General features: G+C 42.7%; 1 protein-coding gene across 6 annotated transcripts in view; it reads left to right on the top strand.

The window, feature by feature from the left end:
- SLC4A11 (solute carrier family 4 member 11) overlaps positions 1-10,990 on the top strand; it is a 177,604-nt gene extending 166,614 nt beyond the window's left edge. For 5 of the 6 annotated variants that reach the window (XM_050943352.1, XM_050943354.1, XM_050943356.1 and 2 more), the window contains one exon: positions 2,920-7,243. In XM_050943352.1, the coding sequence (XP_050799309.1) occupies positions 2,920-2,983 (64 nt within the window). In that variant the 3' untranslated portion in view covers positions 2,984-7,243. Of the gene's footprint in view, positions 1-2,919; positions 7,951-9,026 lie in introns of those variants that run through there. The other variant, XR_007773012.1, reaches the window with a different exon arrangement.
- Positions 10,991-14,785: the final 3,795 nt, after the last annotated feature.

Below are 14,785 nucleotides of genomic sequence, written 5' to 3'. Positions count from 1 at the left end.
ATTTAACTGTACATCAACATGTTTTAATGGTTATATGAACCAGTGACAGTGTTCCTTTCTTTAGAACAGGGGTAGGCAACCTATGACATGGGTGCCAAAGGCTGCACGCGAACTGATTTTCAGTGGCACTCACACTACCCAGGTCTTGGCCACCAGTCCAGGAGGCTCTGTATTTAAATTTAATTTTAAATGAAGCTTCGTAAACATTTTAAAAACCTTATTTACTTTACATACAACAACAGTTTAGTTATATATTATAGACTTATAGAAAGAGACCTTCTAAAAACATTAAAATGTATTACTGGCATGTGAAACTTTAAATTAGAGTGAATAAATGAAGACTCGTTGCACCACTTCTGAAAGATTGCCGACCCCTGCTCTAGAAAATAACTGAAATACAAATGGAAAAGTTGATTAAAATTGATGAATTAAATGAAAGCTTTCCACTCGGTGCTTGAAATCATGCTTTAAATCAACCCATCCTGCTTCTGAGAGTCCCCAACCAAGACTCGAGGCCCTGTTGTGCTAGGCGTTGTACATACACATAGTCAGTGACAGTCCTTGCCCCCACATTGTTGATCATTTAAGTAGACAAGACAGACACGGGGTAGGAGAAGGGAAGTATTATCCCCATTTTATAGATAAGGAAGTGAAAGGGAGATGAAGTGTCTTGCTCAAGGTCACATGGGGAGTGTGTGGCAGAGCTGGGAACTGAATCCATATCAAGTGAGTCCCAGCAGAATTTTGCAGAACTTAACACTGTGTGTGCAGAATTTCCTTTCCCCCACAGAAATGGGCTGCAGTGCTGCTGGCTGCCACTATGGGATCCTGGACCTGGCAAAGCCCAGCTCGCACACAGAAGACACTGCTGGGGGGAGGGAGAGGGAGCTGGAGGGTTCCTGGCAGCTGCACCATGCCCTAAGAGAAGGAGAGGGCAGCATGCAGGAAACTCTGTGTAAGCCTGGGGCCTAGCATCTGGGTATTTCTCCCTCTGGATCCCTTGGCTCCGGGGGCCCACTGTTGAGCTCTGCGGGAAGAGGTGTGGGTGTCTGGCCCCCTGGCTGGAACAGGAACTGGGTTGGCATAGGGGGTTTCTTTAACTCTCTACTCCTGGGGGAATTTTTGCCTGTGTCCATGTTCTTACAGACATACTTGCTGACAGGTATGTTGAAATAACTTACCAAAATAATTGAAACTGGTGTGATTATGTAGTGTTATTTTGACCAATAAAATCTGCAGGATTTTAAAATACCATGCGCAGAATTTTTAATGTTTTGGTGCAGAATGCCTCCAGGAGTAATTATTTCGGGAGACTCTACCCTGGCTGTAATGGAATATTCCATCCAGAGAAAATTCTTAGCAGGGTCAGAGCTTTGGGGATGCTGCTGACTAAACATGACTTCTCTGGCACTGTATCCCCATGGATAGGAGAGTATTTTAAGCATCCCTTTTCCTCTTTGCACAATCATTTGTGTTTCACAAAATGAATTGAATGTAGATCAAACAGAGTTGTGTTTTCCTGGATGCTTTCATTTTCCAGTGTTTATCTCCTGTCAGATCAATTTGAGGAGTTCAGGGCATTGCGCTGCAGCTAGTGAGATTTGAAATCTCCTTTCCTGGCTACCTATTGAGGCGCTCTAAATATAAACCAGGCTTACTACATTGTTGTCATTATTATTTAAATAGCTGAAAAGTAACTTCCTGTGCCGTTGAGGAAGCAGAGGATTAATCTACAAATATCCAGTCAGATGTATTAAGGAGAAAGCTTATTAACGTTGACTGTGTTCAGGGCCGGCTCCAGGCACCAGCCGACCAAGCACATGCTTGGGGCAGCACCTTGGGGCGGGGCAGCGCTCAGGTTTGGTTTTGTTTGTTTCGGCCAGGCAGCACTCGGAGGGTGTGTGTGTGTGTTTCGGTGGCGCTCGGGGGGGGGCTTGGGCGGCGCCCAGGAGGGGTGTTACAGCAGGGCTATGCTCCTTTTTTTTTTTTTTGCTTGGGGCTGCAAAAAAAGTTAAAGCCAGCCCTGACTGCGTTGCCACTTAGTGTGTGTTTCACTCAGAGGAGATACCATTATTATTATGTTCTATAAAAGTAGATTCCAGCGGCCCCAATCTATACCGTGCCTGGCACAATGGGGTCCTGGTTTTAATGTGGAATAAGGGAGTCCCTCCCACAAAGACCTTACAGGGACAAGATGGAGAACACAGGGAAGCAGGCAGAAGCAAAAGACGAGTGACTGTAAAAGCAGTGGTGCTAGCTCTCACGAACAATACGTGATGTGTTTTCTTAAAGCCCCAGCTCTGGAACGCATTGAGTGTCTGAGAATCTTAGATGACTTTTGTTTATTTGGGTTCTTGTAAAAGGAACTCAGATGTATTATTTTGTTTAAAATAGTGACCTGTTTTAAGCCAGTCTTATAATGTTTTGGGTCCTGCTTTGTGATTGTTGAATAACAGACATGAGAGCTGGAAGTGACATTCTAGGAAAGTTAGACCCCTCCTGAACACTTCAGCTCCTCAGGCTGGTTTATGTTCTGTTTCGACCGATCAAAAGCTGGTCAGCTGCCTCCCGCAAACCAAACAGGGACACAGATATGGGGGCAAGGCCAACATTCCATCCCATCCTTGTCGCCTTCAGAGGGGAGAGGGAGCACCAGCAGTAGACATGGTGGAGATGCTGCTCTGACAGCTGAAGGCAATTGGTTCTAGGAGGGTCTTTGCAACACTGCTGTTTCAGGGATTCCAGCGATGTGAACAAACATGGCTGTGTTTTCCTGCCAGCTTGACAAACCTGATGTAAATCAGCAAGTTGCATGAATTGCCCCAGACACACCCAGCTCTGAAGAGCCTGGAAAAGGATGAACATAACCCTTATTGCAGCACTAACTTGAATCTAATTATCTCTGTTGTTCACTCATAGGTATAACCTGCTTCCTAGGATCATTGAAGCAAAATACTTAGATGCTATGGATGCTGAGCACTAAAAGTGAATCTCTGCTCTGAGAACAGCGAACAGCTTTTCAAATCAAAAGGAAATGGCAGCCTTGCTGAGATGTAGAATTATTTATCTGAAGTTCTTGTGTTTAGAACCTCCAGGACTCACTTTCTGCTCTAGTCTGGCACTTGGAGATATACGATTGAAGACCGATTGGCCATTTAAGTTTCAGATCAAAACAGCCTTGGATTGAGAGGCCAGTACTCTTCTGAGTTTTGAGGCAAGCCAGCTTTATGGAAATGTTACCTTCTTCATCCTAAAACTTGAAGTCCCACAGATCAATGTGTTTCTCTTGTTGGATTGTGCTATGCTAGGGTTGCCTCACGTTCCCTTTTTTAAGGGGTTTCCCTTTTTTATACACTGTGTCCCTTTTCCCAGAACACTATTGAGATGTAAGGACAGTAATCAACCCTTGCTTTACAGAATTACTGAATAATTTGGAGCTTTAATGCAATTACCCATCTCTCCAGTTCATATTCCAAAAGGATAGCTCTATGTCAGAGGATCTCGTCAAGTTATTGATTAGTGGATGGGCTGGGAAGCAAAAGAATATGGTTGTGCTGAGGATTGTGTATTATTTAATTTCTTCATGTGTACCAGAAATGTTCAGAGGTTGGATTCGCTTTGTGATGCTGATGTAATTACAGCTGGGTCTAAGCCGCTTGAGAATTAGTTCAACCTATTTTACACTGTTACTTCTCAGTAATCAAATATAGAATTGTAGGTATGTACAGCAGCAACCTTTTTGGTTGTGCTCAAATTCACCTGGATGCTGAAATGTGGCAAAATTCAGTCATGCGCATTAATGTTCACATATACATATGTACAGAACGGCCTATGTGTACATATATACATACATAACTTAGATTGGTGTATATATTTTGCATATATATTATACATATATTGGATATCTAGGCATATTCTTTCAAGATATTGAAAGTGTTCTTGTGCAATCAGTGTTACCTGTACTATGTTGACATACATTTGTCCTTTGCTTCGGTGCTTCTTTTTTCTTCTTCAAAGCCCTTCTTTGTCAAACTGCATTAACCCAATTACTGATTTTTTTTAAACATACTGCTACATTCAAACTTTCCTTCGTTTTCCTCTAGTCCTTTGGCTTTTGTGACCTGCATCATCCTGTCTGAATGCTTTCTGACGTGAATTTTCCATTTAATTTTAATGTACCGTATGTAGTGAAAGTTGGTTGTTTTCTAATCAATATTTGTTTGTCACTTCACTGTTTCAGTTTTGTAGCTATCTCTCATTTTCCTCCACCCCCCGACATTACATTATATTTCTGTATGAATTCTAACTCTCCTGCTATCTATTTTATCTTTTGGTTTATTTAATTTATCTGGTATTATGGTCAGTTTTTCTATACTTGAAGTACTGTGAAACAAGCTATCCTGTAGCGAATTCCATATTCATCTCTAGTGCAGCCAGTGGCAAACTTTACAAGAAAAGAAAGTGGAGCAATGAAGATAATTTTAAAAAGCAAAAATTAGGATCACATTACAATAAATGCAAACAGACAGTAGATTCGTGCAGACAAGTGTTTTTGTTTCAAGCAAATTGTTTGCACAATAAATTGGCAGTGAAGTTTATCGGAGAGAATACATCGGCGATTTGGCTTTCTTTACGAAGTAAAAAAACGCATCTCTCCATTACTGAGAGGAACTGGGGAAGAAAGCTCATATGCTAAAACCAAACTTATAAACCCAAACTCAATAACTAGTTTGCTTTTAATAACACTCAAAGGGATTCCATCATATTGCAATTGCCTACAGCTTTGAAGGAAACAACTGAGAGCAGAGCGTTCAGTTTCTCTTTGAAGTTTCATAAGTTTCCCATTGACAATCCAATCAAGGAGCACCAGGTTGTTCCTAAGGGTTTATATGTTACTGTCGGGGATAAACATTTAGCACAGTGATTGCAGGGAAATAGATTCTCTACTTCATTAGCCATTTGAGCAGCATTGTATCACCTTGAAAATGTAACCTTATGTTCTACTCAACTCCTGCGGCTGTGCTGTGAAGGGCATGGCCTAATTTGGCCCTCTTAATAAATGAAACATGAGCATTGCCATTAATTTGTTTTTACTAGAAATGTCTTAGCACACCAAAAAGAAATAGCTCTAGTAACAAACATGGCTAACTAACTGACAGATCTGACACTTTTTGCATTATCCAGAACAAGAAGATAAGAATTAAAGGCAACTAGATTATGCACATTGACTGATATTCTTAATCCTGGAATCAGGTCTTTAGTAGGCTTGCTAGCAGTCATTGCAGAAGTTTCAAATTAAAGTTTATTCATTTCTTTAACTTCACCTAAAGATGAGGTGAATGTTCAGCAAACAAGACTGTTGTATGGTCCAGAGGGCAGTCTGTGCCAGTCCACACACAAAAGACCAGGTGACTCAAAAAGAGAACAGTATTGATATCCATGGCCGGATATGAATTGCAATAAGACAATTTTCCAACAAATTCTTTCCTTCCCAGTGTAAAACACATTGAAATGGAAGCCCCTGAAAAGAAGGTTAGGTGTCTCAAATACTTTGGAGTGACCTGCGTGTTGAAAACATGGGTGTTGGAACTACACATTTGTTGTGTTATGTCACTGATGCCTGAGCTCCCAGTGTTTGTGTTTCTAACAACAGATCTCACAATGTGAGAAATCAGGCTCCCTGCATGAGAGGGTATAAAGCACATGATGGATCCCCTGCTGGGAGCGGGGCAAGAATGCTGCCTGCAAAGCAGCTGTTTCAAGTAAAAGTCCATAGGTGAAATTCATCTCTGTGCAGTCTCATGGAACATAAGTTGTCCATAGGTTTTGGGTTGACCCTCTGCACAGGAGGTGAATTTCGCTGTACACATACAGTAAATCTAGTTACAGAAAAGCCTATGAGCATACCTGCAAACTGCATGAAATTACAGTAGGACTAAAAAGGAAAAGAAACCCCTAAAATCTATGTGCAGTAGAACAGCTACCATAGGTTCATTGTTCACCTTGTAAACTTACATGAGTTACCACAACCTGTCACTTTTGCATTGACAGACTGTGTGTGTTGCACTTAACAAAAGCCCTTGCAGGAGTAATATATTTTAAATGAGCTCTTTTTCAGTTTCTTGAAAGAACCAAAGATGCCCTTTACTTTTCTCTAAGTCTCTCTGAAAATACCAGTTCAGATGCAGTGAAAAATGTCGCTGAGTTAAGCAATGTAAAATATAGAAATAGTTACACTTCAACATGATTTGGAGGCAAATTAACTCTCACAGCTACAATAAAGCACCCTAACTACTTTTATATTAAGTTGTTTTGGAACAGTTTGTAATGCAATTTCAATCTCGCCATATTTCTTTTCACCATAAACATGACTGTTTGATTTCCCCCTTCCCCCCCAGGGTTTTCACTATATAAATCATGGGCCAGAGAATCAACTGATGTAAATTATCATCAGTCAATGCAGTCAATAGCACTATTTCTATTTTCCCTATCTGAGAATCTGGCCCTACATTCTAATCGATGGGTATCAGATGAAAAACTTGACTCTGTCAGAATGTCTTGAATTATATCAGGCTCACAAGATACCGGTAATGATGATCCTATTTCAGACCAAAAAAAGTCAGGATTTTCATACAAGTACCTTTCCCTTCCTGTTACAAATGAAAGTTTTTTTTTTCTTTTCTTTTTACTGATGTAAGCAGGCATTTCCAGGAAGTAGGCTAACTAAGAAAAGAGAGTTTGCTAAACAGAACTATTTCTGCACTTTAATACTTGTGTGAAGGTTAAGACAGTTAGAATGTAATAACCAAAAGTTTTCTTTTATTATAAGCTCTTTAGATAGATATGCACAATGTTATGTATAAATATTGCCAAAGAACTGGATCTGAAAAGATGACGATTGCTGTTAATTAAGAGGGCTTTGTGCTGTATTCTACTGGAGTCAGAAGGTAGTAAATGCCTGTGAAATGACTGGAATTTTGTAACCTAAATTAGCTGCCAACATCTGCCAAAATTATGAGAGTACTGGGAAATATAATACACTTTTTTTTTAAAGGTTGTAATTTGTAGGCACTTAATGGTATCGCTGGAAGTCATCCTGATCAGGTGGAGATGTAATCTTAATTGATAAATAGGTCTGCTGGTCTGAAAGTTTTTTACAGCTGATGAAATGCTATTGCTACATTACACATTGAAATGGATATGTTGAGGTTTGTTGTGTGTATTAAAGAATGCTGATGCTATATAGGCTGCTGAATGTGCCTTCCAGATTGCTCAGAAACTAACACACACAAATCTCCACCAAGCAGCAGCGAAGTTTGAAAGCCTTATTGGATGGTAAAAGCTAGCTGGTTACATACCAGCAGGTCACTGTTAGGGTAGTGACATAAAAAAATTCAAACTACTTTCTGGCCAAGCATGCTACTTGGTGAAACATCTCAACGTAGAATCGGATAACTGTACTGTGAGAAACACACATCACTGATGAACTGCACGTGAATTAGAGATACAATCATATAAAAACAAATACAATACACTAAGATGCTGAAATATGACCATTACAAGCCCTTGACTCACTGCATATCACATTAGGACCACACACAAAAAAAATCTCCTTGATGCACCCAGCTTCTAAAACATGCATCTCCAACTAAGCCACCAGATTAAGCCAGCTTTTGGAGAGGTGTGTACCTTCCATTTCACTGCATTGAAACCATCATCAGGAAAACATAGTTCAACAGCATGATCTTGGGAGAAGCAGGAATTTTGGTTCAAGCTGATTGGATTGTAGATCTAGAGTTAATCAGAACAAACACTCCATTTGCCATCTCGAGGAGAGAGGAAAGAAATGCCAATGGGAGAAGATACATTGGTCTCACCTCAAGAACAGCCATCATGTTCCAGATGTCTGCTAAGCATTCACTTTGCACATGTCGGAATAGACAGAGATAAGTCACCTAGAACAGTGAGAGGGTCACTTTCTAAAATGTGCATTTATACCTGGAAGCTAGCTGGCAGCAGTAGGGATGGTTTAAATTAATAAATTGTTTGCCCTGTCTGTTTCCCATGCCATGGCATTGGCTACTGCTGCTAAATCGTTGCTCTCTAATCTCCTCGTGTTGACCATCACGCATTCCTTCCATGGATCATACAGCAGAGGCAAAATCTACTCTTCTACTCTCCAGTCCAAAGACATTGGCAATGTGTCACTATAGCAGACCACTCAATCTTCACTGGCCTGTACAAATTCTGAGCTAACTTTAAGGCATAGGCATGGCAACTCATGCCATCTCAGACAATTATGAATCATTCATAATTTCTGTTATATGATTGTTGTGCTGCTTTATGCAGCACCTCTGTAGATGGTTAGCTTTCTGGCGCAGTTCTTGACTAGAGCAGGCCTTTTTTTCATCTCTTGAGCTTCCAAAAATACTGAAGTGATGTGATTGTCTAATTTTCCTAGGTGTGTTTCCAAGGAGGCCTGTGGTTGTTAGAAGTGAAAAGCACATAGCATTGCCAGTTTGTTGTCAAGTTGCTTAAAGAAAACGTGCCTTGAACTCCCAGTCCTGTCCCCGGGGCTACAGGCCTGGCTTGTGTTACAGCAAAGAACTGGCAACCATGATTGTGTCAAGAGCTGAGGGTATTGGAGGTTGCCAGAATATTTTAAGAGGTTTCAGAAATGCCTGACAACTTCTAATACCTTCTTTCAGTGTGGTGTGCCCTTAATCCTTATGGTATCTCCAGCACTGTTGCTTCTTCACAAATGCACATGGTTGCCCTTCAAGCTAAGAAAATTTGTCTATGATTTTACTACAGAAAAGTGCAAGGACATGACTCACTGGGTACGATTCTGAACTGTATTTGATAGAACACTTATGATGTCCTGGGGAATGTATTGCCTCTCCTGGTGAGAGAATTCAGTTTCCATTATAAGAGCCAAAGCCTGGATGTTTGATGAGTAGAGGTGGCCCGTTGTGCCATATGGTGGCATTTGTAATGTGGATTATTTTTGTTGTGAACCAAGCTAGACCATCCAGCTCATTTCACTTAGACTTGAGCTGAGCGCCCAGGTGTGGAAAGCCACCAAATCCCCCCGGCTAGTATAGACTTCTAAATTTAACTGCTGTTCGACTTCAAGCTTGAAATGCACCAGTCCCAGTGATTTCCTGTATTGTGTCACTGTTGCACTGCTTTCTTGCTATGGTGCTATCCACTTTGTGATTGAGCAAGATGGCAGCAAGGAGGAAAACTGATTAAATGAAAATCCTTTAGGTTAATAGTCTTTGGCACTCTGTCCTCAATGCACAAAGAGAAATGCTGGCTGACAGTACCTTCACCTTAGTTACATGATGGGATCCAACAAAAAATCTGCGTATGAGGTTCAACATCCGATGTATCTGTTTCCGTACTTGGTTTACCAAGTTCAGCAGGGCAATGAGACACATGTCAGCTTTGCTGGAAGTAGCTGATCCAATGAGTGCAGTAGCTAGGTAATTAAGTACCATGGTTTGCAGGTGATCTGTTTTCAGAACATGATTAATTATGTTCAATGAGTGACACAGCTCTCTCGATATAAACTATTAAGTTCATCAGGCGGTGTATCTGTTTCAGTGAAATATATGTCTGAGCAGTAATGTTCTATACACCTTTCCATTATTAATGTATTCATTTCAATGTGCGATATTTTGTAGCCCCAGACTTCTGGAATTTGGGACGTGGAGCTTCTTCTGATTGGCAACAACCCGCCCTTGCAAACCTGGGTGCGGAAGTTAGGGGCCTGACTTCATACTTCACCACTTAAATAGGTGACCCAGTTTTTCAGAGGTGCTGAGCATCTGCAACTCCCCTTGACAGCACTGAGATTTGTGGGTGCTCAGAACCTCTGGAAACAGGTCACTTCTAGTTAAATGCCTGAACGCAGAGTTAGGAGCCTAACTTGAAGTGCCCAGGTCTGACCATTGAGGCTGAGGTGCACCTCCACAACTATGACCCTACGTGGCAGATGGCAGTCTTGGCTCCAAAGAGACCCAAACATAGAGAAAGGAAGTAAAAATGCAAGAGTCGGACAAGCCTATCACTTCCTTCACCAAGCATAGCGGTTGGTGGAAGTCTTGAGTTGTACCTACCTACACGTCAGCTGACTGAGCATGTGTAATGAGTAACTTGGGTTAGAGCGATCTTAAAGAATATTCCAGTTACAAACAGTGTTCTGTATTTTCTTCTCCCTTTCCCCTCCCCCCTACCCACAGTGAGTAGTATTTATGCCTCAGTTTCCACTGTGAAGATTGGCACTTTGCCATGTGGGTAAGGCAGAATCTTCCCTTTAATTCTTACTTCCCTAAAGTATTCACCCCTACAGGTTATATTATGCAGCCAGGTCTCTTTGCCTGTGTTGGACCTGCAAAGAGCCTGTGCAGAAATGACAGATTACAATTCCCCACCCCCTTCTGGGAGATACAGGGTAATGGCATACAGGTAAGCCTCATGGAGCACCCAGAACCTAAAAACAGAGGAGCTTTAATTCTCTGTTCCCTGAGATATTCAGAACTGATTCTTAAATCCTGTATCCTACTTCCATACAAGCTAATGCTAGAAAAGCTGCTGAGCTCAGACAATCTGTTACATGCCAGGAGATTGCTAGCGGTGGTTTTATTTTTCGACATGTCACTTGGAATGCAGCCAGTTAAATTTCTGTACTTGGTGACCAAAAGGTTTCCTTGACAGCTCGGCGAGGAGCTAGTCTATAAATATTTTAAGTGGCAAAACACAAGGGGTTTGTATTTATAGAGATGGAGCCCATAGATATTGCACTTGCTAAGTAGGATTTTAAACGCATGCATATTAACTAGTGTTGATTACAGTGAATGATTTTCTTTTGATAAAAGAGTTGCTTCTTGGGGAAAACAATTCCTTTATTGTATAAGGAACTCTGTTGTATTTTGAAACATACAAATAAAAAGAGAAATATACTGTTCATATATTTCGATGCTGAGCTCTGATGTCTTATTATTAATATTATTATTTATTTTATTATTATTTAAAGTTGCCCAAGGACTGATTTCCTTTTCTAAAACACCACCACCCCTACCATGGTTTAATGAAGTTGTCTTAAGGCTCAGGGGCTGATCTGAAACCAACTGCAGTCAATAGGGAGTCTTTCCATGACTTCAGTTGGCTTCAGGATCAAGCCCGTAAGGATGAGACATTGACATAGAATTCTGCTGTGCTCTGAAATAGCATTTCTGGGTGGAGCAGGTGGAAGGTAGACCTGTGTCGTCGTTTCAAGGGGAGAATCTTGCTTTTTCTTGCAACAGGGTGCTGATTTATTTTTAAATGACATCTCAGGAAGTTCTCTCTACCGGAGTTGCTTATATGGACCCCGTTATCAAATCTGAGCACCTCCTTATCTTTAATGGATTTAGCCTCACAACACATCTTTGAGCTATTTACCCCTGTTTTGCAGATGGGAAACTGAGTCACAAAGAGACTAAATGACTTGCCCAAACCCACCAGGAAGTCTGTGGCAGAGTAGGGAGTTGAATCCAGATCTCTTAAGCCTTAGAGGAGTGGCCTAACGGTTGGACCATCCTCCTGCCTATATCGCTGCTATGATATCCTGAACGAGGTGCCTGCTTCTGTTACCCATGAAAAGGTAGCCATATTCTCTGCTAACCTAAAACAGAGCTGAATGTGACAATAACAAAATTAGCTAGTGAAATTTATTCATTTGGGAGAATGAAAGTGATCCCCTGTTGTACACATTTCATTCCATCATCAACAGCTGAACTATGGAGCAGCTTTTCACCAGCCTCTTTGGTGTGTGTGGAAGAGAGTGATTTTGAGTGATAGCATCTAAAGTGGTTTAAGTATGTCAGTAAAAGGTCAAACATAATCTGAGGACCTATAAGGGAAGAGTCTGGCCTTCAGAATAGGATGTGGAAAAAACATGTGCACCCCACACACCTCATATGTGCACCCATTCACTGAGATGCTGTGCACAAGGGCAGTGATTGCATGAGCATGTGGACAAATACACATCCAATTGGACACTGATGTGCAGTTAAAGTTGCTAATTAGGTGCTTAAGGAGGGATTCCCCTTGCCATATGCACATTCTCGTTCGTGGTCAGGCCATTGTACTATTATTTCTGTTATAGCACCTAGGAACCAGAGTCATAGACAGGACACCATTGTGCTGGATTGCTGTACAAACAGAACAAAAATGTTATGGTTTGGCATAAACACAGAGAAGTTTGGTTAGAACATAAAATTCTCTTGCTGGAAGGTTGCACCATAACAGTACTTTATTTCTGAGAATTCAGAGCAATAACACACAAGAATTCAAAATCAGAGTGAGACAAAACAGGCTGCTCCCTAAAAACAGAGGAACAACTCACCTGGCCATACTCTAGGCTGGCTGGTTGGCTGCTGACTGCCTCTGATTGCACGCTTCCCTACACAGCCTCCTGCCTGCAAGCGGGACCAGAAACCCTCTACCCTCCTTCCCCCACACACACTTACAGTGATAACTTGCAATTCCACTACAGTCCTCAGTAGAACACAAAAAAAAGCCCCTGGTCAACAGAGCAATAATCCTCTTAGGGTAGGTAACTCTTGCAAGGTCCTTTTCAAACAGGGGCAGGGTCGCAGTGGGTTGTCAAGCTGCTCAGAAGCAGCCCAGTCAGGGTCACTGAATCTTGGAGCAAATTCTTGAGCTGCCTGTGTTACACCAGAGTCCATTTTGGCCCTTAAGAGCCCAGAATCCTTTTGCTTCACCTTCCTCCTGGACTGCGTGTGCTTTGCCTCCCAAGGGTGAGGCACGCGATCTTGCCCCTAGATCCAATTGCAAGGGGTGTATTAGAAACAACTGAGGTTGAGAGAACTGTGCGTGGAAATTTCTGACACCGTGGCCTGTCGTTTGTGAAGAGCTTCCCACGTCCTAAACTTTCCTCCAGTGCTGATGCTTCATCTTTCTTAATTAGAGAAGGATGCGATGTCTGTGCTGCATCCTCCGTCCCAACAACATCTCTGTCCTCCGCTCCAGCTTTCTGTACTGCCCCAGAGGTGCTATTTGGTGTTTTCCCGTCTTGCTCCCAATGCCAGGATATGGCAATTCAACATGTAATTTAGTGATGTCCTGGCTTATGGTTGACCACCACCTCTTCTTGCTTGGACTGTCCTTTGGTGTGACCTTCAGCAACTGCTCAGGACTGTGAGAATCTCCATTCATTTACATTGCAACAAAGCATTCCCATATGAAGTCAGTCCACCCACCCTCTCCTCTACTCCTTCCTTTTCCATGCCATTTCCTATATCTGCCCCTATTCCAGCTGTCATGGGGCACACCCTTCACCACCAGACCAGCCCCTCCTTTTGGTACTCTGGGGATTAGCTTGAGGCCGATGCCCCCACCCCTGTCCATGATTTGCACACGATCACTCCAGCTGCCTGCAGCCCTTCTCGCAGCCTCAGGAACCACAGTGTTCTCTTCGAGTCTCAGCCCCCTGGCCATGTCACTGTCTCTGTTTCACCTTCAGGGGGAGGTTTAGCTGCTCAATAGTCCTAGGCAGTCCTCTCACTCATTGCCTCAGTGCCACTCGCCTGGTGGCTGGTAGGGGAACCTGGGCCCACCCTCTTCTCCGGTTTCCAGCCCAGCAACCCTCAGCTCAGCAGCCTGGGCCTTCACTCTTTGACCTCATTGCTCCTCTCCTGAGCTGCTTCCTACCATTGGTTCCCCTTTTCTTCTTAGACCTACCTGTTCCCCGAAACCTCTCTTCCCAGGGAGTGACTGCAGCCTGCCATCTCCATTCACTCGTCCATCACCCGGGAGTGTCTGCCTTTTCCCAGCAGCCCCTTCTGATCTCAGATCCTGAGCTTTATAGGCTCCACCTATTCCTGCCCAGCTGAGCCTCCCTTAGTCAGCTGCCTAATGGGTTAAGTGGCCTATCTGGCCGGCATTCAACCCTGCAGGGTGAGTGTGGGGTAGTCACCCCAGCGCACCAGCAAAGCATTTAAAACATGTTTGTCTTACTGAAGCTGGGGTGGGGGGGAAGCACATGTTTATGCCCCGTGGTGAATCAGGGGCTTTGTGCAGAGCAATATGGTAAACCTGGGGGTCTAAAATAACCAAAAAACTAGGGGATGTTCCTTAAACAATAACATTGCGTCGCTAGGACACAACCACACAATAAGCCATGTAGTCAAATAGGGTTGCTCAACATGTAGCTTTGAGGCTCAGTGGGGCCTATGGCAGTGGTTCTCAAACTTTTGTACTGGTGGCCCCTTTCACACAGCAAGCCTCTGAGTGCAACCCCCCCCATAAATTAAAAACACTTGTTAATATATTTAACACCATTATAAATGCTAGAGGCAAAGCAGAGTTTGGGGTGGAGGCTGCCAGATTGCAACCCCTGAGGTAATAACCTCGTGACCCCTTGAGGGGTCCCAACCCCCAGTTGGAGAATCCTGGGCCTATGGTTAGTGAGGAGTAGAGAGGGAAGAGAAGAAATGTTAATCATCAATTATTTATGGCTCTTTCTCCCACCGGATGAATGCGAGGTGAGGAGAATAACTGAGCGATTGTAGCCCCGTGTGTTGTATCTGCTATCCTGAGCCTTATCTTCTGCCAGGCAGCACCTGTGTGGGGGTGACTGTTGGGGCTGAGTGAATGATTCTCAGTAAATCATTTCCCTGATGGTTTTTAGTATCTTCTACTGTTTGCAGAATGGTTGCCGGCTGTTTGTGGTTTCCTCACATGTAGTATTCACTGGTTGGATTGTTTGTATTCA

This window comes from Gopherus flavomarginatus, chromosome 3 (assembly GCF_025201925.1).
Source record: "Gopherus flavomarginatus isolate rGopFla2 chromosome 3, rGopFla2.mat.asm, whole genome shotgun sequence".
Classification (NCBI taxonomy): domain Eukaryota; kingdom Metazoa; phylum Chordata; order Testudines; family Testudinidae; genus Gopherus; species Gopherus flavomarginatus.
The sequence above is the reverse complement of the archived record's forward strand: the minus strand, read 5'-3'. Positions and strand labels throughout refer to the sequence as shown.